Below are 25,610 nucleotides of genomic sequence, written 5' to 3' on the forward strand. Positions count from 1 at the left end.
AGATACTCATGCAACTGTGAAAGGCAATACAAGAACAGGACAGAAATTTCAATGACTGCTAAATTAACATATTTACTATACTTTACTCCTGTGGTCATCAGACCTGTCTGGCCATAGCCGTGGTATCTGTAACCATCTCTTCTACATTATGAGAAGGTATACAATGCAGTGTATTGTTACTTGAAGCTGATTAAAATTTTTCTTGACTTACAGACATTTGCACAGTGGTTATGCCCCGAGAAAATATCTAGCGGGGAGGATAATGGTATATGCATCAACCGGAACGTGCTTGTCCAGTTACTCAAGTTACAGCCCCATAGAAAGATGGACTAATTTTTAGGAGTGCAAAATGGAATGAAATGACATCTTTGAATTAGGAGACAAAAAACCTCAGAACATTCTAAGCTTTCCTTATAAAAGTTAAAAACAAATAGAAGAAAAAAACTTAAATTGAAGACTTTCCAAAATCATATCAGGTATTATATATGCTCTTAAAAATTTGGAACATGTTCACATTTCTCCGCTCTCTTCAGAGTGTGTGTAACCCTCAAAGAAGAACGATTTCAAGTATTTTCCAGCTCAGATAAGTACGTACATTTATAATCCAGGCCAAGCCTTTCAAGGTTAGGACATCAGCCAGTTGAGATTTGTTTAATTCATTTTGCAAAAAGGATCACAGGTACTCAATTTCTAGTCAGCCCTCTGGCTCACACTCATTAAGTGTTTTAAAATATATTAAGATGATATAAAGGTACTATAAAATAGTTGTTTTATCAAACTAAATTATTGCTATTAAAAGATAATTGTTTCAACAGTATGCTTGCCTGGGTATTGCATTGTAAGGGAAGGAGCAGGTACATAGAGCTCAGGTACAAGTCTTGAAGTACTAGTGATTTTATTTTATTTTTTTTTTTAAATAAGCTTGGAATTAACCTGTATTAATTTATCTTCTTTTTTAGTCACAATTTATTGATTAGGATTCTTGTTGATTTTACTTCACAGAAGAGAAAAATAAATGCTTTCATAATAGCAAGTTAGCAGATGCCATCAATACCATTGCCTAGGAACAGTTCATAACTGTATCTTTTAGCACTAACCTTGTAGTTTCATCTTTTACTTTCAGCAATCCTTGTTCCATTTTCCCAGGTGTATGGTCCTTCTGTTTCTCAGGTCCCTCTTTCATGGCATAGTAACTGATGTTATCAGTACCATATGATGCAGTTTGGGGCATCTACAACAAAATAAAATGCTAACACATTATATGGAAACGTTAGCAATTTGAAATCGGTTTCATATTGAGACTCTAATGCTGTAAAGGCTGCTGTCATTTGAAATCACTGCCAGTGGTCAGTGACTTGGACACATGTTCTAACTGCCTTCTAACCTTTACAGGCAACTCAGAGGCAACGGTAGCTTCTGAGCGGTCAGGTGCAGCTTACGGGGAGCATGATATAAAGCTGTAAAACACCAAAGGGATGATTCTATGATATATTTGTCCTACTTGTTACATAGCATGAATGTGTTTACATTTCTGTAGGAGGGTTTAATACAGAGTCCAGGACAGCAAAAGCTGAAGCTGTGAGAAGGCTTGGTTTGAATACCATCTCTTTTTATACATATCTTCTCTGTGGTAAAGGAAGTAATTGCAAAGTAGTTTTCAAAAACACAGTGAATGGGTGAAAACTGAGCTCCCACTGTCAACAAGACCCAAGCGCATAACCTGAGTAAATTGTTCAAAACACGGTAGATGTAAGAGTTCCAAGAAACACTCTCTCTTTGAAAGTCACACACAGATTTAAGTGTTTCCGTGTAACAGTTAACGTAAAGCTAAGGCAGGCTAGAGATAAGCCTGGTAAAACATTTCATGAGCAGGATAACACGAACCATTTTTTTTTTACTATTACATCAGGTGGCAAAGGCAGAAAAACTTTACAGAGCAAAATTGTGGTTTTAACAAAATTTTGATAAAACCCCACTCCTTCCGGAAGGCCAGCATCCAAAGTCCTATTTTGGTTAGCTAGTGCCTGCCCTTTCATCTGTGAATACCTGTGTGATGCTGCAGTTTAAAAATAAGTGAACCTTCAAATATGGCATTGGGTTTTACTTTTTTGTTTGTTTAAAAAAAAAAGTCCTTGCCCTTCCATCGAAACAGAGAGTCCAAAGTAAATCTCTGGCTGGTAATAGCTTTAGGAACAAGATGCTGACATTCAGCGGGATGATTTCAGATAAGGGCAGATTTACTGCAAACCCATCTTCTGATGAAGGCCTTTCAAATAACTTTTCTAAAAGTAAAAAAACCAACCTATTTTTGAAGTATGTGCATTGCAATAGATAAAGGAAAAGAGCTCCTACTTTTTAGAAGTTTTATAGTTTTATGTTTTCTGTGGAAAATTGTTTCTGATCCTAAAACCACTGGATTATTGACAGGGATGAAGCGCTTCACTACCAGGAAGTGAGAATTCCTGGATAATAATTTTGTTATTCAATCAAAAAGCCAACAGCAAACATTTTAAACATAACACATCTGTTTGCATACTTTACACTTACATTTTGGTTAGATTACAAACAAAATCAGAAAAAAACAATGCTGGAGTGGCCTACAGGAGTTACATAATGCCTATGCTCATGAGTTTGGCTGAAGCTGGAGTCCTACAACTGAATTCTGCATCTTGAAATCCTATGTTTTCATTGCCTTCGATTAAGTTGGAACATTCACAGATGAAATGAGAATTATTTTATATTTACTTACAAGAGTCTTATTTCCCCAAGACTGGGGGTGGAGGGGGTGTAACAGAACAAATCTGTTTAAATGATAAATTCACTGCTAAATACATACTGTGGTAGATTTGAAGTATTTTATAGGCACTGCACTTTTCTTAGTGAAAAACTTAACTCCCAACTGGCTTACATAAAAACTGTAGTAATGTATAGATTTTCTTCTTTTACTATGACAATTACATTTTACATAGTACTGCCTGTGACTATGCTTCTGTAATTGTTTGCTGCAAAGAAGTCAGTCGACTAACAGAAGTACAATATTATGGAACAAATCAATTTCCAGAACTGTCCCTTATGAATTATCAGTTAAGGTGAAGAGAAAACATTTGCATGCCTTTTTTTTTTTTTTTTTTTTTTCAACTTGCGCAAAAGCCTATTTACTTTTCGGAAAGTCAAAGTATGCAATGGCAATCACAAGCAACCATTACTCAAAACTAGAATGAGCATAAATTCAAGACAATCCCATGACTTTGGGAAAACTATTTTAAGTTCTATTAAGTAAGGGTAGCTGCCTTGTTCCCTTGCCATCCTCCAACAAGGAGGATTTGAAAACTAAAATTTTACGTTAAATAAAGGACGTCTCTGTAATGCTCAAGGAGTATGAAACTGCTACAAAGAAGACCAGAGAACAACTATAGAAACTAAATATAAGAGCAAAGACTAACGATTGTTACTACAAAAATATGAGAACGTGTTTCACAGCTCTAATTTCAATATTTGTTAAATACTCATATAAACTGTAGGAACACTGGAGCATCACTATGTAAGGTGTATGTTGTGCTATAGTGCCACCTCGTGTCAGATGTATGCACACACTTACGTACCTTCAAAACCACAAACTTACATAGCATTAATGTCATTTTAAACACATCATTTGTATATCATTGTGTAAGTACCTACTTTTTTCCCCTCTCTTTTTTCCTCCCCAGAAAATTTTTTTTTTTCAGAAGAAATTAAAGAATTATTCCCTGGTAGTGAAACATTACTCTCCCCACTTAAATAAATGTAGGAACACTGAATAGAAAACGTAATTATTTAAAAGTACGATGCAACAATACACTTACTCCTCCTCTTGTCATTCAAAATTCAGTTCTCTTCTATGCTAAGCAAATTTCTGTAATCCTAAAAATAATCAGTCAGGCTGGCCGAATCAAAGACCCTACATTGCCTATCGTTACATGGCAAACCTTTGTAATCTTCTATTTGATAAACTTCAATTCAAAACAACATTTATCCAAGCACTGATGCATACAGTAATGTAATTTGACTTAGTTTCAAAATACGAGTTTAAAGAAAAGTAAAAAAAAAAAATGCTAGCAAGCTGGAAGTGCAGCAGTCCTGTTTTTACTTTTAAAATATGAAAAAAGTTTGTGTAAATTTTGAATTTTAATTTTTCTTACACTTCTAGAAAAGCTGTAATCTGTAATATAAAGATCCTTCTTTACTGTTTGAACACCAGGTATTTCTAAGTAGATATTAATAGAAGTTAACATTAAACTTGAGTAAATCTATTTTAGAATGGAGGAACATAATTCATTTTAATTTAAAAGCTGCTGAAATTTCAGACAAAACTTGTATATATTTCCACATCTTCATACTGAAAAGCAGCAGTATGCCCAGAAATCATGAAAACTGAGATTAAAGATTTCCTCAAAACAAGAGAAAAACTATTACACTTTTTCAAGTTCCTTAAATGATTATCTCCAAACGTGTTACTCTATGTTACGGCTCATTTTCATAACAGAGCACTGGAAAAATGTTGTGCATTCATTTTCAGTATTTCAACTTTTCCAATACTTATATATAAGAAATGAGAATCTAATAGCAAAACTAAGGGCACAATTTAAAATAAAAATCTCTAACAAAGTTTGTTACTTTGGGGAAAAATCTTCTCAGGCCTTTAATACACACCTCAGAAAGAACCTGAAGTGAGGTCCCCTCCTTTCGCACTACAGCCTTTACAAATTCCTGGCAATCCTACCAGCCTACAAATTACAGAAAATCCAGCCCACTTCAAATTTGGTTTGGCAGATGCAACACCTCATATTGGAGGCTTTCAATAATTAAAAAAAAAAAAAAACAACCATACTTAAACATACGCCCTTCTGGTTTAACGCCTCCAAGTAGCCTGGTTACTGGAGCCACTACAGATTTTGAGTAGCAGTTTGAAGAATTGAGCAACTCCTACACTGCACATGGGCCTGCAGCACTTCATGCAGGAGTCATAGGATACACAGATATCTGAGAAAGGGTCTGCAAAGCCACAGACTTTAAAGTGTTGGCACTTAAAGTCCTGGCTTTCTCCTCTTAAGTTTTAAACTTAAGTATATAGGCTGTAAAGAAAATAAATCGAATTAATGGACTGTATTTGCCAACATCCTACCTTGCTATTCTCTGGTACATACCGTATCTGCATTTGTAGGTGAAAATCTAAATGTTTCTTCCTTTTCTTTCATCCACTTTGCATAGCTTCGAGAGTCCTGAAGCATTTCTTTATCGCTGAAAAAGTTAATTTACAGCGAACTTTTAAAGAGGTGATCCCTAACAATTAGAAACAAAATACCAGGAGCCTCTTTATGAAACATTAATTTACCGCAGGAGCAGGAAAACTGCCAAGACCCACCATCACTTCCAACTTCAGTGGAGGAATATGGCATCAAAGAGCAGGACAAAGATTCAAACAAAAGCCAAGTGGAGTAAACCAAGTGAAGTAATTAAATTGCCCAGAGGACCGGTAACAAGGTAAACATTTCATCTCTGACCTATAGTTTAAACTTGGCAAGCTCAGATACTGAGTAAATTTGAGTGAACATAAAGAAAAATTACACAGTTGTACCAGAAAAAATTCTATTTGATAACAATTTGACCCATCACGTTTTTAAGTTTCATCAGTAAATATCTCATTAAAACTGTATTTACTCTGATTCTGAATGTCCACAGTGCTTCTCCGGTGATTTTTTCTATTTTAAGTTTCAGACTATTTCTCCTCATACTACCATTGTCTGGTATTAAACAATAATTCTTTTCCTTTTATTTCCACTGTCTCTCCAAAACTATTTGTCAACTATAATAATACCCAATCAATTATTTTTTTTTAACAAACAATAACATACATTATCCTCAGTTTATGTTTACATGGAATGTAACAAAAAGTATGAATTAACTGAAAAGGATTTTCTACTCAATTCAATGAGATATCATGGAGTTCCATGGGCAAGTCTGCAAGAAATTTGATAGACACCTTTCTTGTTGCCTCAGAGCACCATATTTTGTAAATAAAAGCTCTCTCAAGTTTCCACTTGCAAGTTAAAATATTTGAAATTACTTCTTTCCTTATAAATGGTAAACTAGGCAATCTGTTAAGAAACTAAGTAATGACTTTGAAAAAACAGTGACATAATACTTGCTTTTTCCTTTGTTTAAATAAAGCTTGTTCTTCTTTTAGCTCCTGTCCTGCTGCTGATCTGCGCTTTTCATCTCGCTTCGCCTGAATTGTCCTATCACAGGATGGAAGCTCAATGAATTTCTTTCTTTCTCTGGACATCCTCCTTTTAAAATGGAAAGTTTGATATTGTTAATGAGATATTGCATATTTAGTAATGGGGCTATAAATACACTCCAAAAGCAGTCTTTTTAATTTACTAGTGATCCTTTGTCAAAGCATAAGACAATCCAGGAATCACAACTAGTAGAACTTTAAGTGCAACAAATTCCCAAAGCATCCTACTTCAATGAGCTGCCTAATTAAGCACATGAGCAGTTGGTTTTATTTCAGTATAAGCATAAAAAAATATGTAAATTCAAAGATGTTTAAGTAATTTACCAAATGAATTACTTCATAAAAAATACTCTAAGCTCAATGACTTGCTATTAGAATAAAAAAGCAGGCATAAAGTATGAATTCTACAAGATTTTTTCCCATACTGTTCTTATTCTGCTTTCAGAAACAAACAAGCACCCTATGAGAATATTGGTGTCAAAAACCATGTAATGTATAATTATGTCTATGTAAAGCGTAGAAAACAATGAGAATTAGGGAAACGCAAGATTTCAGAGAAGTTTACATTGAGGCATATAGTAAAGACAGACTGCCACCTTCAGGTTCTTTTCATGTAAGAAAAGCTGTAGGCCCAATAATGAACATACACACAGGGAAATCAGCAATTCTACTAAAGAAATAAATAACTGCAAATTTTCCCCCTATCCCTTCAGTGCTAGTTAAGCATGTGGCTTTAATTAAGTTACAGTCAGTATCGTATTGCTTTTCTGGGAGTGACATCACAGACGTACGGATTCAAACGTGAAAGGACAAGCAGTGACAGAGAGAAAACAGAAGGAAAGTTCACAGTAAATATAAAAATCCCTTTTTCTGCTTGTTTGAAGTGTGAAACCTGATGAAAAAGGCCAGCACTTAAAAAACAAAAATTGGTCTGCTCTAGTTTACCAAAAAACTAGTTTTGAGAAATATTTTTCAAGTAAAAATAAAAATGCATCTGAATACTGACAGAAAAAATCACTGCTGTCATTAAATACTGGAAACATCTGAACAAAAAAAGATTAGGAATATTTTTTACTGTCTTCACTCTCTCCTTTATACAAAAAGGTACTTCCATGTTTCAAAAAGGATTCACCAACAAACTCCCTCAAAGAAGGCTTGTGTTAATTGCGTATTGTGAAATATAACAAATACAGAATTCGTCAAATGCAAATGAGTTTAATGTATTATCTTGCATTTATATTTACTTATCACATTACATATATTAAAAATAATTAAAAAAATAAGATACCTGCAAGATTCTACAGTTCTTTGTTATTCTGTATTATCACATTCTCTCAAAGGTACAATCAACAAAATACAAATGGAAAAGGAATTAAATGGGAAAATATAAAAAAAAAAAAGGACAATTTTGGAGAAAATGTCTACAATTATAGGAATTATGAAAAAATATATTCTATATACTTGTCATAAATACCATTTATTCAAATACATATTTGACACTGAGTGTAATGCCACATAATAAAATGCTTTTGCATTTTCCACTAGAAATACAGTTTCCTATCACTTGCAAGATCCTTGTCATACACCATTACATGAAACTCAGTCACCTGCAAAGACCAGCTGACTCTGAGTAGAGCTCTCTGTTCTTTCCATGGTTTTTCTGTGCTTTGGTGAAATCATGAATTGCACTTAAACTTTGGTCAGCAAGAAATTCTTCTCTTTCATCTTTTATAATTTCTTCTTTCAGCTTCTGAAATCTTAGCTTTTCCTCTTCATTAGGCCAATCATCCGACACATCCAAACTGGATTGCAACAGTTCACTTAAGTTTAGCTTTTCAACAGGTGGTATTTCTACTGGGATTAAAAGAGATTACTGTAATCCTAAATATCAATTATATTGTCAGATTTTTATCTAAGAAAAATATAGTGTTTAGATAGTGTCAATCTAACAGAAGTGGGATTTGTTGGTCTTTTTTTTCTTTTAATATATATTTTGTTCTCTTAGATTTTTCACAATGTTTAAAGCCATTTGTGTTCTGGAAGAACCCAACGGTCTATGACATATGTGAGCAGCATAGTGGCCTCCTTCTGACCGATAATTTACAGATCTCAATACGGCAAACTCTTCAACCAGCTTTTTTTTTTTTTAATAGTCAATACCAGCATGCAGGAGCTGATTCAACAGTGCAATTATATTCAAGTGCTTAATGCTTTTGGCTTATACTTTCCACTTAACAGTTTAACAGTTTGTGTGTCCTCAACACCTTGCAGAAATCAAATTCACAGCACAGTGTTCCTATTCTTATTCCCTGAAGGTCTCTGGTTGCTTGTACTGCGTACACACAACATTACAGGAACTCTACTACTGCAGAAGCCCCCTGAATGAGGCAATTCAGGGTCTGTCCTGAAACCTGCCCAACTCAGAGAGCCTGCCACCGACTCCAGTAAGTTTTAAATATGGCCCTATCACAAATACTGTATAAATGACAGTGCCTTCTGATACAGAGTACGACATGAAAGACACAAAACCCTGCTTTGCACTGAAATCTCCACTTTGACGAAATTTGGACTAGTATAATACGTGTACATATATGGATTGAATTAAGGCTGTATAATCCCAACTTCTTCCTTTCTCTGCAGTTTTCTGCAGCATTTATAGTCTCTCAGTGTAGATTTGTATATAAATAAGTACTACAGGAACCGTGCATGACTGACTTCAGAGTTGTCTGCATGATGAGTAGTTAAAGTATGCTCTATATATCAGAGGAAGCAAAAAGGCAAAGCAAACGGATACGTAACTGTGAACATACTACAAGTGCCCAGCTGCAATCTGTGAGTCAAATCAGAAGCCACTGTAACATAACCAATTTAAATATGCAATGGAATTACAAAATCAAAGCCCATCCCAAACGGCATTTCAGGTTAAAGAAATTCAGCATTATCTCAAGCTACACCTTTGTAAGCATTAATTTTCATACATCTTTTCACAGATCTTCCACGTTTGTATGAGCATCCAGCCCGCAGGCCCTGAGCAGTTACCAGGGTGCCCGCAGCAGCGCACCGCTCAGCAGGAGCGGCGCAGCACAGCACGGAGCTCACCCACCCCTCTGGGCAGGGCTGCACCCCGGCCTCGGCTGCCCCAGCAGTAGCTGCGATTTGATATTGCGGCTCTCCCTCGGCTGCGACGCTGAGATGCCACCAGGTGCACAAAGGTTTGGCTCCATACACACGACAGGCTGGGGAGGTTCCCGAATCCTAGAGAAGGAACGTGCTGGATTTCATATCCCTCCTCTTCTCGCATTTTAGAGAGAATGCATTATTCCAAGGCACATTCTGTCATCCTCTCTGCATGAAGTATGTATATACTACTTCTTACATACTGCTCCCATCCAACATGAACAGATGGGCCATGTGGGAGGGAGTAAAAAACTCTTGCATATTACAGAAGGTTCCCAAACTTCATGTGCATGCCCACAGATTCTAAATATTAAAGTCCATGGGATTATTTTTCTTTAAATATACCACTACCTAAACTAACATTAAACATAACGTGATTAAGTTATAAAGCTACCCAGACCATACTTCAGATTTTTTGTCATTATAATCTATTGTGCTTGAATTAAGTAGAACATAATGCAATCCCACATTTTTATGCAGACAAAAAAAAAAAGGCAGAAAAAGAAAAGAAGAAAAAATGCTTCAGATCTGCTATTTTGAAGAACACTAAAAATCCACAAAATCTTCAAGATTGTGTACCACTGAAGGGGAGTTAAAAAGCAAAATGACTACAGTGTTTCAAGTATGTTACTTATTTCTTTTTAAAGAAAGTATGTAATAAATGTATATGGGAACTTGGAGAAACATGTGTAAGTCCACGTTACAATAAAAACAATACACCATTGTTGGAAACTACTCTGCTAATTGCCAAGCAAAACTCTCACTTCCCATACAAACTTCAAGGGTGATCAGCTGTCATTAATTCTTACTTGCTACTACTGAGTAAAGAGAGAGAACTGAAAAACAATACAGATTCATCTTACACAGATAAAAAGGAGACAACCTATTTTCATAGTCTACACATCTTTAAAAGGAAAACCAAAAAACCTCTTTTGGTTCATTACTGAACTCCTAACTCTCTGCTACCGTTAGGTGTAGAGTACCTAAATATGCTTAGCCAGATGTACCTAAAAGAGCACTTCCTTGTGTTTAGGGGGTTTACTTTAATTTCACACAAAAGGACATTTTTTTTGTTACTATCCTATTAAAAACAAAACAAAAACAAACAAAAACCACACAACTTTAAGTAACAAAAAAAAAAATGCTCCAGGATGAATTAATTTCCAAATTGTAATGCGAATTCAGATCAGTAAGAATGTGTTCTCTACTGAGCATTTTGCCACAGTTTTTAGTATTTTGCTTACCAGAAGTCCATTTGAAAGCTACAGAAAGTGCAGTTAGTTGGACTGATGTATTCCAATATATTTCAACCCTGATACAGATTGCTTAACAAAATGCTTTGATGTCCATAAAAGGCATAATTTTGAATATCCAAGACAGGATTAATTCTCATTGAAAACTAATGGTAAACATCTGATATTTTATTCTTATTCCCAAGTATTTTTCCTAGTTTGATTCTAAAGTTTTTCTGCTGCTGATGGAAATACCACCAAGTAAACACCTACATTTGGCATTAGGCCTATGTTAAAAAAAAAATAATAATCCAAATATTAGCCTCAACTACATTAAGCACACATAAAATTAAGAGCTTTCTTCATTTCTTCATTCTAGTACCCTTTGTAAACTAATGTAGAAGATGCTGGAAAAAGTAAGTTAAACGGGTCATACACATTCCTATATTAAAATGTTAGTATTTCACCAGAAAAAAAAAAAAAGCTCAATTAATGAAGCTTAATGAAGCTCAACTGCTTCCCTGGGTCACTAATCTCCTTCCTAGGAAAAGGACATCTGATTTTCTTTTATAATGTTTTGGAAAGGCCCACGCTGGTTCCTGTAGCATGGGCAATCCTGTTTAACACAGGACTGTTAGGGTGCTTTCTGTGAGCACCCTTTCTGCTTTTCATGAGCAAATTAAGTATTAAATTAGGACTCAACTTCTAAAATAGTAAAAGAGCAATCCTGCATCGTAAGCGGTGTGTTTCAGTACACGACTGGTTTCCTTCCTAGGAGACCGCTCACCCGGTCCCCCAGCACCCACTGACAGCAGAGGATGGTTTCAGTCTCAACCTCCGGGCTATGGGCCCTGCACGCTTCCACCGCGCCACTCTGCTCTGATAAATTATTCTTCAAATCTAGTCTGATACTTTCTTGAGGAAATATCTAAACCAGTGTAAAGCTAACAACGTTTGTGGTCCGAGCTATTTGACTTCTCTAACGCCATCTGAATCTGCCTGCAGATTGCACAGAAAGAAGCTCTCCTGCAGGTACGAAAGCCAAGTTATTTCACAGAGGGACAAATATAGATCATACCTTGATCCCGAACTTCACTTGAGATACTGACAACTTCAAATGTAAGCAAGCAGATTTTTACACGTTAAGCATGCTAAAACAACGTGTGCTAGTATGGAAAAATGACAAACATTAAGCACTACCACCACAGAAAAAAAATTGTCTATATAGAAAAATGCGTCACTTGCTCTCAAGTAACGCTAAAATGTGGTAAAATTTGAAGGTAAATAGTGGTAATTAAGAAACACTACTAGAAATTATATAAATTGAGGTCTTAAAGCAAGAAAACAACTAATCACATGAAGTTCTGAAAACGAGTGGTTCCTTGCAGTAGTACCATATGTGGAATTGAGATTAATAAAGAAATATTGTCGCCATCCTTACATATTTTGACTTCATTTTCGGTATCATGGTATTTGGAACCAAGTTTTTTAAAATGTATTTCACCGTATTGCTTAGAATTTTAAGTGGTTCATTCATACTCTGAATTTACTGAGTTCCCATTAACAATAGCACATTTTGGCATCCCTAATTCCAATCTGATACCAATGGTATCCATAGTCATTAGGTTTCATTATAGGAAAGCTTAAATGTGAGAAGAGGTCTTCTGTGGGAATATGACTAGTATTTCTATTATTGATGACTTCTGGAACCCATTTGATCTTAAATACTGCAAATGATGTTGCATCTTTTCCTCTCTGCTGACAGCTTTTAAATGTTACCCTCCCTAATGTAAATTTATAGCTGCAATAGTGAGGGAAAAAAAAGAAAATGTGATCTGAAGATAGAAGGCAGGCTGTACTTGTCTTTGAAGAATGTGAACTCACACACCACGTGAAAATCCTGACAATGCTATCAGACTTCTGCATGTGGACAAACAATACCAAACAGTTTGTAACAATAGTTATGGTGTACACTATATGCGTTTGTACTACATTTTTTAAAAAGTAGGTCTGTGCTTCAGACTGTATGTAAATTTAACAGTTACGTCCCCGCCTTCCTTATGACACACAGGCAGGCGGAAGGAACTTCCTCCATTCATATTTCCCCTTTCCCTTCACCTCCTGCGAAGGACCTGGCCAACTGGCTATACAGAATAGGAAGAAAGCTAATTCTCAGCTCAGCCTGGAGCTAGCTGACCAGCCAGGCTTCCCTACAGCTGGCCTCTTACCCGGAGACCACAGGCAGGTGTGTTTTGGCCTTCTGCTCTTTACACATCTTATTTTATTTCCCTAGCATTTCTTTTACTCCTATCTCCCTTATGAAATGTCATCTACCTGTACAGTTGCCCTACGTTTGCGTGCGTGGCATGCACACAAGCCATTTGTCAACTTAATGAAGCAGTCCAGCCAGCTCTGTTCATGCTTCTTCCCTGCTGACTCTAAAGAACAGCCTCTGCTGAAAGCGTTCTGTTTCTCTAATCACATCGCACGTAATTAAGATATGCTCTTATTATACAAAATACAACCTCTTCTTTCTCCGCTTAATGGTTCGAGACTCAGTGTTTGCTTTTGTAGCACAACAAAGCATTTTTTTCCTCATCCATTCCAGCTCGCAGTGTCCCTTTCAGGTGCAGAGCAGGATGACACTCACCAGTGAAAAGCCAACAAGGAAAGCATTTCCTGGTTCACGCTTTTTTCCAAGACAAAATACAGTAAATACACATACGTACGTCCCCAACATACCTGAAGTAGCTGGCTCTACAGAGGGTAGCCTGTCATTCCCAGACGCCCGAAGAAAGCAGAGGATAGATTTTACTCCCTTTTCTATGACATCTTTAGGTGGAAATTCAAGGGGACAGTGTCTCAGATTCAAGGCTGTCAACGAAGTTAAGCTTCCTGTACAAACAACGTAATTTAGCAAACAGTTTGAAAGATGGATGAGTTTTCGGATTATGTCTAGCAGTTGAGTTAGAGTGAATTACTGGCATTCACTGCGTTTATAATGATTTTATGATAATTACCATTATCACATATGCAGGTACTATAGACTGCCTTAAATTATTTATTTGCCTAACTCAAACATTTTTAGCCTGGTCTTTCTAGAACTACAAGTAATTTTTCTTTTTTATATATCTAGTATTGCCAATACTGTAATACTTAAGATTACCTATATAATTCACAATGGGCTATGTTTTTATTTAAAAAACAAACAAACAAAAACTCAGTTTACTCAAGAAAATTAAGACAAACTAGACTGCATTACATCAAAATGTTTGCTTTCTCCTTTGAAGTAACTCTTAGCTATCATACCTCCTATCGAGAACTTCTACCGTCACTCAGTACGGCAATGCATCTGTGAGCTGAACCAGAAATACAGCATGCATCTGGCATGTATTCTGCCCCTTGATGACTGCAGATATTTTGTACTTTGGTTTCTAAGATGTTTCACATGACCTTACATAAAACAGATCGTCATTCTTGTTGTGATTATTTGTAGCTTTTTCTTTTACTTTTTTTTTGTCCATATATTCTCCAGTTGCTAAGCATCTTTGCGATCTTTTTTCATTGTTCATTTTTAACTGTTTCATTTCTCTCTAAGCAAATAGTTCTCCCCGTCTGAGATTAGCCTAGACAAAATGAACTGTCTCACAACAGCTTAGCTAACCAGTACAATCCCTCAGCTCCTGTTCTTGTGCTTTGTCAAATGCATGGAATTTGTGGTGTTGATAGATCAACGTTTTTACCCAGTATTAACTTTTCTATATAAAAGGAAATGTATGAAAGATTTCAAGTTTTCCTTTTTTTCTAATGTAATGTTCTGACTTCCTAATTCTGAAATCTTTGGGTTTACATTGCTTTTCCTCTCCAGTCTTGCCATTAGCTGTTCTTGCCCTAGGAAACAAAGGGCTACCACCTCTCAACAGCAAAGAAACATGACAAATCTTCAGCCTCCTGAGGGCTAGTGAGCTCAGGCATCTTGCAGGTCTGCTGCACTCTCCTACTTTTCTCACAAGCAAAGTATGTGCTATGAGTTACTCCTATATCCCTTACAAAAGGGCATCCGCCTATATACTTATCCTATGATTCTTGGGAAAGGCACAGCATACAAGACACATATATATATATATATATATATATATATATATAATTCTATATATAGACTTATATACATAGCATAAAGTTACACATGGAAGGAGGTAATGACTGATAGGGTCTTCTTTCTTTTCATATTCTGCTTACTGTCTGGTCAAATAGGAACAAAGAGGCACAGTTTCAGAAATCAGATTTATCATCTTCCCCAAAAAGTTATGCTTCATAAAAGCAAGACAAAATTAGCAAATTTGCCTTCCCAATAACTACACATTTGCAGAATTATATAATGCTTTCAGTCAGGTTAAAAAAAAAAAAAGCCTAAACTTCCTGATCCAGGCAAAAATACAAGAGCTCATATCTTAAATCTTTCAAAAAATATGTACAAAGTCTCTAAAAGAAAGGTGGAATATTTTGTCCTGACATTTATTGTAGATAGACATGCAGCTTATATTAGGTATTTAGGAAGTGCAGCGTTGAGAACAGACAACCCAGTCAATCAGGGTATGTATTTTTCATATCGTACTGCAGTGTGACTAGAGTCACATTAAATCCCCACTCACAGCTTGACCTTCCAGCCTAATCTGTTTCACTTCCTGCAGGCTGACTCCGTGCTTATCTGCTTTACTCATTACAGTATAAAACGGTGTATTTGCTCTTTTAAAATATTTTTGTGAAATCTTGCAGAAATACCAAATACATTACTAATAGCTATGCTATTAGATTTTAAATTACCAGTAATTAAAGCTGAAAGGAATGTTACAAAACAAGTTTTACAATGTGATTAACAGCTCCATTTGACAGTAGTTCTCTAGAAATGTCAACTACAGCAATATTGACAAAGTGCACTTAAAAAGAAAAAAAATAAAAACCAGCATGAAAGTAATGGAAGGAAATGAGCAGCTGAAGTAGGTACCAGGGCTCTCCCAGAAGCTGGTGAACACGGAATTTTTTCTGAGCATCACGATGGGGAGATCTGCTGGATCCTCCTGGGTCCAGTCCCTTGGAAGACTTGAGATCCGTGCACAAAGGAATTCTCCACCTCAGGGAGATCGTACCTACAACCTGCTATATGCAAGCCCATGGCAGCTACGCACTATTTAATGCAACAACCTATTACTCCCACGGAAAGCAGATTTGTTTCCATTTCACTGAACTGCCCAACAAACACCTGACATTTTCCAACTCCATTCTGCTTCTTTCATCATTAATCTTTTTGTGACCAGCCACAGGGTCAGAACTGGCAGGTAACTTATCAGTAGCAGAGGAAAAGTTGAGTTTTGTCATCCCAACATCAAAATTACTTACTGAGTTGAAGGAAATTCAACTCACTTCTCAAAAACATTTAAAATTTATGTTTTCCCTGCCACAGACCCTATTTAGAACTAGAGATCACACATTTTAATCAGAACTGTTGTTTTGAAGCCTGCTAAAGTTGGACTCAAACTGAGAGCCAGTGAAAGCCAGAGCTGCCTGAACAGTTATTTCGAAATGGCACAAACTAAAACTAAGGTGAGTTAGAAAAACTGCACTCAAACGGGTTAGATGGAAACATGACTGCACGCGCACCACATGCTGGCTGCCACACAGACCTTATTCTGCTGTAACTCAAGGGAGGAGTACTGGGTCAGCCTGCCAGCATCTCACAGGAGGAGGAAAGTTCTAGGGAAGGTTTGGAGAGGAATTACTTGGTGCTACAGATCAATGGAAATACCCCTGGCAGACAAACAGGCCAAGAAGAAAAAGGCATAAAGGATGAATTACTTGACTACAAAATAAGAACACATCAGAAGAGCAGTGCTGTGTACATAATTACGTTAGATAGCAAAAAAAAATGCATAAAACTGAAGATCCGTGTTTATTGCAGAGACTAAATACGCTGTTTTGCAATTACCGCTGTTGGTTTGGGAAGAAATAGGTCCAGAGAACTCGTGTATGAGCACATCTTTGTCACACAAGCAAGCATTCCCAACACTCCAGTTGTACTGATTGTTTTCAGTGAGGTATAGATGGTGAGCAATGCAGAAGTTTAAAGGCTTAGCAAATCGACTGTATTCTACCATTCTAAAAACAAGCTTTCTAAGAGAGCTACAATTACTGAAATGCCTTTTCATACACTCATGATTCACAAATTAGAAAATTACTTCAAACAGTTATAAAATATAATGCAGAAGTGGAAGAGTTACATTATCAGCAAGAATAAATGGCTTTGAAGATGCAGAATGTAAAGAACTATTTGGGAATACAATTAGATTTAAAATAGTTTAGTATGAAGAAACTGAATCTATTTTTAAACAAATTATCAAAATGAATCATACACATGACTTCAGTATTGGAAAAGTGAAGTCTATTTTATCTTGCTGAAAACCACTCATGGTTGAACATGACTTGATTGTAGTGGGAGAGCTACACAGGACATGCAGCTACAAGTCACACTGCATGATGTGGCAGTGTGCACTGACAATGTGCATAACTGGGAGGATGGCAAATCAGCACTCTACCTTTCAGCATCCTTTTCCAAACTGTTCACTTAAATTTTAGCCTGCACCACTTGCTGAGATTCTTCATTATTTAGAAGCATTCCTAAATTACTCTAAATAACACTTAGATGCAGTAATACTACCTAGCTCCTATACAACGCTTTTACTTTTTAAGCCTCCTAAAATAAGTATCACTGTACCCATTTTGCAGCAGGGGAAACTGAGGCACAGGCAGTCTGGTGACTTTTCCTGAGTTCAGTAGCCTACCTGAATTTTCCGGAGCACCACTGGCAGTACTGAAAAAAGAAGGCATGTACACCAAGTTTCAGCCACTCCACAACACTTCCTGACTAGCACATAGCACACTGAAGTTTAAGATCACCTCTGGAAACAAGTTGGCTGACAATGAATTTTTCATCTCTGGTAACTAAATTCAGAACTCGTAGTAATTCTACACAGATCAGGTGAATCCGTATAAATGCTCTAGGAACAGCCCCAGGTAAGAAACAAAGCTGCTCTGTTACCACTCAGACTTCTGCTCCCTTTCCAAAGCTTTTTTTTTTTTTTTTTAATTAAAAGCTACCTGTTCTAAGAAGAATAAAAAAAAAAATCAATAAATGAAGGTAAACACTGAAGGTAATTCATTCCAGATGTAGTTGAGAAATATACACAAGAGATGAAGACTTAACAGCTGGGAGGGTTATCCTGTATCATCCTCCAAACTCATCCCAGTTTACATTTCAAACTTTTTGTTTGGCATTTATGATACAAGCACCAGAAAACTGATGTTCTTACTAAGAAAAGAGAAGACAACAGCCCTGGAATGGACACTGCAGGATGGTAACTAAGTTAGTGCTGAAGCTGTCAGCATTAGCTCCTACTCTGTTTCTTGATATAGGTGGTTAGGATGGCAAGTGTACAGACAAGAGAGCAATAGGGAAGGGTAGGAGGAAGAGTGGGCTAGGAATTAGCTCATGAAACACGATTTTGTAAGAAAAAGCTGTCTTGTCAAAACATGAATGTTTTGTAAAAATACACCAGGTTTTGACAACTACTCACTATGTCACAGGCACAATTCCCAGGTTTTCCTCCCAGCTGGACTGCTTACTGATCTCCTGATGTCCCCGTCACGGTGGAGAAGAAGCCTGCTACGCCAGCTGCCCAGGACACGCAGGGGACACGGAAGTTCTGACAAGCACAGCTCCACCGCGGGGAAATAAGACGACTTTAGTAACCTGGATTAAGCCAAATCTTTAAATTACATCCACCCTCCTTTAGCTAAGGTTCAAACCACTGTGCCTGTGCCAGTCCCAGTCTCACGCTGTCCACTACGTAAAGAGTCAAGACTGAAGCAGCTCAGCTGCTATGGAGCTGGAGAAGGCATAGTTCTGCACATCACATACGTATCTGTGTCTAAACACTACACAGTAGGTGGCAATGCCACGGACATACAGCCTTTGCCAAGGGAACTGACGGATCATGCAAAGCAAGGCATATGGCAGGGCAGCACCACCCCAGCACAACATTCCTGCCAGCTGCATCCAAGATCCTTGCGACTCAGAAATACTGATGTGGATATGGGCAAGCGATTAAGCAAACGATGCTGAAGTTGTGCTATCGGAACTGGCAGAGCAGACCGGCATGGCTTGGGCCACTCCTACGCAGTCAGGGTGTCACTGCACTGCTCGCTGATGAGCACACACACAGCTTTGGAAGGCCTGGCTGCAGCCAGCCTCTAGAAATGCCTCCAGCCATCTGTCATCACTTCACTGCTGCCCAACAAACCCTTCCCTGAAAAACCTGCAGTGCTCTTTTCCAATTGCTGTGGCTCAAACAAAGACCTCAAACGCAGCAGGAATGCTGGCATCCTTTTTGGTACCTCTCAGCCACGCAGCTGGTGAGAACGGGAGAGATGCACATACCCTGCACGTGGCAGGAGTTCCCCTCACCTCAATACCCACCTGGGAAATCTGTAATAATCCAAGTGTTACAGTGGCACAGTCCTGATCTAGGATCTGTCCAGCAAACAGTATCACGAGTCGAGTTTTACTGCAGAAGACAGGATCGTGTTGCTCAGAGAACAGCATGCCTCCAGCACAGCGGCCGTGAAGGCATTGAGCACAGGGCAGGGCGTCGGGCCTGCCCCAGGAGGGTGAGCCAGCCCCACAGCTCATGGGCTGCCGTCCTGAAGAAACCAGGGCCCCAGGGACCACGGCTGCAGCCGTGCAGACTGAACAGAAGCAGACCCTGGGGCAGGAAGCCTGGCAAAGGGATCTGTTTTCCTCAGAAACAGAACGGCCACATTCCCTTGTCATTATTTCCCAGGAAGAAATGCAATCAGTGCTAGTGCGTGCTGCCCCGGTGTAACTGCTACACGGAAAGCCAAAGCATCAGCATTGCACCAGCAATGCTTTCTGCCAAAATCTTAGCAAAGGTACAGGGCTCGAACCCAGAACAGCTGCAAGGAAGTGGTGTCTTCTGCTGCACCTGGTTGTTTTCTTAATGCATTGCCCAAAGAGCAGGAAGGGAACATACTTTCATAGCATTTAACGCGAATAACAAAGCTTTGTTAAAATTACAGAAAGGGTACCAGTGCTTGGGAATATTATTGGGCCCTAGAATACGACTGTGTCACTAAACAGCTGGGGACAGGTCCCTGATGTGTCAGTCTGTACCAGCCGTGTCTCTCCCCGTCACTGCCTGCATGTGGCCCAGGAGCACTAAAGCTGCAGACCTCCTCCCAGGGGGTGCTGCATACTGGCACGCTGTTTGGGGCAGTGTGGTTAGGTAGGAACAGGTCACTTCGTGCCAGCTGGCCCCAGCAGGTGGGGACAGATCTGGGAACATTCTGATTGCTAGCAGGGATGTCACCTCAGACAGGTAGGATACCTCGTGCAGAGAGTACCGGGAAGTCAACACGAATGTAACGGAGCCCAGTGAAGCACAGGAGCCAAGATGGCCTATCTTAAACAGCTGTAAGGATGTATGTGACAGCGAGCAGCGCTCAGCTCAACCCTGGCACATGGCAGTCTAACATCAGCTCTGTAAGCAGAAGGAAGTTGGGCCTAATTGTGTGGCCAGCTTGAGGTCACACCCTTTGTTTGGTGACAAGCCCGGAACCAAGACGCAGCTTTGGAGGTTAGCCTTTGAAGTACTACAGCAAAGCCTTAAAGCTCAGACAACTTCAAATAGAGCTGAGGAAAACCAAACCAACAACAAAGAGTCAGGAGTTCTGCTGTGAGGACCGACAGTCCCAGGGGTCCTGGGCTCTGCGCCCTGCAGGGGCAGGACGAGGAATAGGGACCCCTCCTCAGAGGTCTCTCTACTCTCAGCTCCAGCTCGCAAAGGGCAGCCTCAGGCCAACCCAGGAACCTGCACAACCTGCTCAGGAACGTTTGATTTGGAAATACTTGTGACTCCCAAGTAGTAACTGCTAATGCAAGAAGAGTTATAATGCTAAAGATGTCTTTAAAGTTTGAAACTGTAAAAAGCTGCTGTAGAAGTTCTCAGCTCCAATTGCATTTAGAAATGTCTTACTGTGAGAACACCCCAAGATTTCTGAGAGTTCTGAAATGTTTTTTTTTGCTTCAGCTTTATTCAGAGAAACAACATTAAACATATTTGACCAAAATCCTAGACATTTGATTAAATTTTTCCCCCTCAGTGGAGAATCATTATATGTGCTCCAACACAACTAATTCCCTCCCCACCCCCATGTTTGTAACGTCATTCTTTAGATACATATCAAAGTATTCTAAAGTATAACTACAGAATTGAGTATCTATGACATAAGTGAGTACTTACCAAGCTCTGTGGGCAGCTCTTTTATAGGATTCCTTTCTAAAAGCAGAGTTTTCAATTGCCTTTGCAATAAAAGAGAAAATAGTTGTGACGGTAAAAGCAAAGTTCATTTAATTAAGCAGAAACATGAGAATATTTTTCCTCCTTCTTGCTTGCTTTGTATTACAGAAGGGAACCCAGGAGGCAAATCCATGCCCCTCCACTGCTGAAAAATGACATACCCCCAAAGCTTTCTGGTATGGCAATTGGGGGTTTGCATTTATGCCCATGAATTACTATATACTCCTTCAGTATTTAGTATTTGATCTTTCTTTGCAAAGCTTATCACTTTAAATTCTGATACTGACTGTTCCAATTATAAACTCATCATTTTCAGTTGTTTATAATTTTGCTGAGCTGCAACTGTTTGCTTTGTTGAGTACATTCCTCAGGCTACATTTGAGCTAAAACTGTTCAGTCGTTTTTGATAGTGATATTAGAAAGAAATATGCCTTTTTTTCTATTTAATTTCATAAACTATTTTTAAAAGTTCCAGTGTTCTTATTCTTGGAAGCAGCCTAGAAGTTTGGCATGGGGTCAGGCATTCATCTCACATACAAACATTTATGGCGTTTATGTCACACATGACATTTTGGCAGTCTGCTAACATTTAGACAAACCCTAAGCTTTTGAAAAACTATCAGTTTGCCTGTGCTTGGAAAACAACTGATAGTGTTTAGCAAGTAAAGTGTCCAGAATTGCTGTATGCACTGCTGTATGGAGCATCTCTGATGTGAACTTCTGAGCTAGCGAGTGTTGAGGATACGGTGGACATTTTGTCCAAAAACAGGGAGGTTGTCTCCTTTTCCCCTTGTAGCATACAGGTACTGACATCAAGGCAGCTATGAAATGGAGACTACTAGAAAAAAGCAGTAAGAATTTCCTAATTTTGACTGCTTCATTTTGCCATTTTAATAAGATTCTTTTCAGTAGCTTCTAAGTTTAATATCCAGCAGCATATCAGATCAAGTGACATTCTATAGACAAAGCACTGTCCACATGCCATACACAAAGCATCATCCTACTAGTAAAGTTAATGTGTTTTATTTACCAGCATTGCAATTTGACTTATTTACTGTTAAAATTCAACAAAAACAAGAAGAAAGCTTGGTAGTTTGTCATAATATTTCTTTACCTCTAGTAAAGAGAAAACTAAACAAACATTTTGGCAGCTGCTCAACACTGGATCAACATTTGTGGCAATATTTTAAGACATTTCAATTCAGTCAGAAAAATGCAAGCACCATGTTCACGTTCGTATTTTTAAAGCAAAATATCCAATTCAGCTTAAAACAAACGTCAAAGCAGCAAAGGACTCCCCACTTCAAACCCCAAATTCCTTAATAATTTAGGCATTGCTGTATATCAGGTAAAATGCACCTTTACACTCCAGCAAGTAATAACGATGAAATTAAGTTATTACTTGAATTCCTCAATATGATATTTAGTGAATGTTTCTGATAAGCGTTTTCTAAATCTGAGCTGTTGTTCAAAGTCTGTGGAAAAGTACAAACAAGTATATCACATGGTGGGACAAATGGCTGGCATGGTATTTTCTAGGAAGACACGCAGTGAATACCTTAGTCTCACAGGGTTTCAACCAGTTGTACAATGATGACCATACAATTCACAAGCTATAACATCACTCCCATCCATTTTAAGAACAATTTATGAAAGCTATTTAAAAGATGAAGACATTAGACCCGACATTTTTCAGCTATTTTTAGAAGCATAGCCTTCATTTACTGTATTTCTCTAATCAGAAGTTGAATATATAATCTTTCACAAACAACTGACCTTAAAATACCCTTAAGCATCTTATTTCAACGTCACACGTTTAATTCTGGAAAATTCCATTGCATATACCATTCAAGGGTTGTCTTCTTTTCCTTACTACTCTTCACAGAAAAGTTTCTTTTAGAACCAGAAGTGCACGCATTCCTGCGTCAGTTTCTTCTCCTTTCAGCACACATCATTCCCTCGTTCCCAATAATTACTGTATATTGTGTTTGTGGTCTTCAGCTGAGAAGTTAGGATTGTCCAAGCACATTGAAAAACTGGCGAGAAATTAGTTTTGGTGACCTCAGCAACATGAGAGCAAGTGCACTTTTCAGGGTCACAGCAACATTGTGGACACCCTTCTTTGCACACCCCAGATAAATCAGTGACAGCTAATTAATCCTTCCAACAGTTAAATACCATTTCAGATGACTATCAGAAACAGATTAATGGATAACATTCTTTGACTAAACTGTCCCTCATTAACAGTTACAAGAGACGTGATGTTTTGTATCTATGGGTCCATATGGTTCACCTCACATGTGGCACTAACGTTAGTCAGCTACAGTCAGTAAGCTTTACTCTGTTTTATGAGAAAAATACTAACAGGAGGTACATTTCTGAAGTTAAGTGTTTAGAAATTCACTCACGTAATATTAATTGGACCTCTCACTTCATCTGTGTTTTAGTAAACAAAAATAAGCTTACATAGCGTTCTGCGCTGAGGTTAATGCCAAACAAAAGCATGTAAAAATTGGACTGTTACAATGAAATTGCAGTAGGGCAAATAGAAGAAAAATACATTTTTTATTAAATTGCCTGTATGACCAATGGTCTTACCTGTGGTAACCAATGCCAGGGGGAAGAGCTGTAATCTTGTTAAACCGGAGATCCAGCCAAACAAGATGTGGCAGCTTTTGAAATAAATCCTCAGGAATCATCGATATGGCATTTCCCTCCAGATGAAAGTGCTAATAGAGAAAAAATATAAACATGTGTTAAATCCAGAAATAGAGGAACTGTTCCTTGGCACGCAGTGTTGAACATGGAAACTGTAAACTGCTCTACACTTTTACAAAAAGAACAGTTAAAGGAGATTAAGGGATACACAGTTCTAAGTTATACACATGACTTAAGGACCTTAAAGACAAAACAAAACACGTATTAAAGATCATATCTAAGAATCTGTAGTTTTCCCATTCATCTGACAAAGCAACAACCCTTAACTGCCTTGTGCTACATTCAAGCCAAAGGTATTAAAACACAACAACGTACACACCTTTATATCAGGCAGTTCACATATTTCCTCGGTAAGATGCTTAATATTTTTTCTACTAACATCAAGGGTACTTGAGGACGACGACACACACTCTTCAACAGCCTTCCTGATCTCTTCTGATGAATTAGAACCAGATGAGTTTCCCTGTTTGAGATACTCATCTCCAAAGTTATCACCACTGCCATTAAGCCCTTTGTAATAGCTGTCATCCATTTGTCTGCAAGCCAGAAACACGGGCTCAGTAATTCAGACCGATCAACTGAAAGCAGGTCATGATCTGAGAAAAACCACACAGTAGTTTGGAAACAGAACGTCTACAAAGCAAGCTTCTCGTTTATGTTATTTTCTGATTGTCCCCAGCGTTATGAAATGCACTGTGATACAGAAGGCGCGTTGTGCGTGTGCATGCATACACACGTACAACTTTATCACGTACATACGTTGTAACGTGCACATTCGTACATCCACCAGAGCCCACCCGCCCGGGGTGGCGCCGAGCCGCTCCCCCCCGCCTCCCACAGCCGGACTCGGCGGCGCTCGGGGCCCCCCCGCAGCCTGCGCCCTGCCCGGCTGTGCCACGCTGCGGCGCAGGCAGCACGAGAACGCCTTCGTTTAAAATCGCGTTCATTTCTGGTGGTTTTAGCGGGTGCTACAGCGGCAGCCGCGCTCTCCCGAAGCCCTCTAGCCGCGGACCCCGCGTTCCCGAGGCCCCGCGGACTGCAGCCGCGGCCGCGCACCCGGAGCCCGGCAGCGAGGCCCGGCCCGGCCCCCGGCCCCCCGCGGCCGCCTCCTCACCGCCGGCCGGGCCCGCGCGTCCCCGGCAACGGCCCCGCGGCCTGCCCCGGGCGGCAGGGCTGCTCGTGCGGAGCCCGGCCTGGGCCTGCTCTGCGGGGAGCCCGACGCCCGGTACCTCTCTAGAGGTCTTCGCTCGCCTAAACCTACGCGCAGGAATGACAGGAGGTGGGATGGCAACGTTACCAAGCCACCGCCAGCTCTCACCACCAAAAATATAAACCGTTTTCACTGATGGAGATTATTTTTACTTGGTGACAAACTCCTCGGGGAGGAAGACTGCCGGTATCCCTGTGGAAATGACCGGGAGCTGCCGCAGTGCCTCCTGTCCAAGCAGCCAAATTCAGTCAGTACTTTGGGCATCTGCTCTGCTCACTCAGCACCACCGGAGTCCTCTCCAGGTATCTCGGGGGGCTTCCCTCAGAGGCCCTTTCCTTGCAGCAACATTTTACTTGTAGAGTAACGCTGACACGATTTTGTTACAGGCCAAACACCAAGTGCATAGGGCTTTGCAGTCAGTAGGAAACCACATCTCTCTAACCATAGAAACCTTCAGGTAGCAAAACAGCCTCAACAATAACATTTTGAGGCAAGTGTGTAAGTTTCTTGTTAGGTCCTACACAGTGTCTTGAAACAAATTCAGCCGGAGGCTGAAATAGCTCAAG

General features: G+C 39.0%; 1 protein-coding gene across 1 annotated transcript; it reads right to left on the reverse strand.

Moving 5' to 3' along the window:
- Window positions 1-1,097: 1,097 nt before the first annotated feature.
- LRRC27 (leucine rich repeat containing 27) lies at window positions 1,098-24,366 on the reverse strand. The gene is made up of 4 exons (XM_035547525.1): window positions 24,154-24,366; window positions 23,715-23,845; window positions 21,060-21,118; window positions 1,098-1,231 (listed from the first exon to the last, which is right to left on the reverse strand). Exons 1-4 carry the CDS (start codon window positions 24,364-24,366, stop codon window positions 1,203-1,205), a joined length of 432 nt encoding a protein of 143 aa, XP_035403418.1. The 3' UTR covers window positions 1,098-1,202.
- Between the last annotated feature and the right edge of the window lie 1,244 nt (window positions 24,367-25,610).

Source organism: Cygnus atratus, chromosome 7, assembly GCF_013377495.2.
Source record: "Cygnus atratus isolate AKBS03 ecotype Queensland, Australia chromosome 7, CAtr_DNAZoo_HiC_assembly, whole genome shotgun sequence".
Lineage (NCBI taxonomy): Eukaryota > Metazoa > Chordata > Aves > Anseriformes > Anatidae > Cygnus > Cygnus atratus.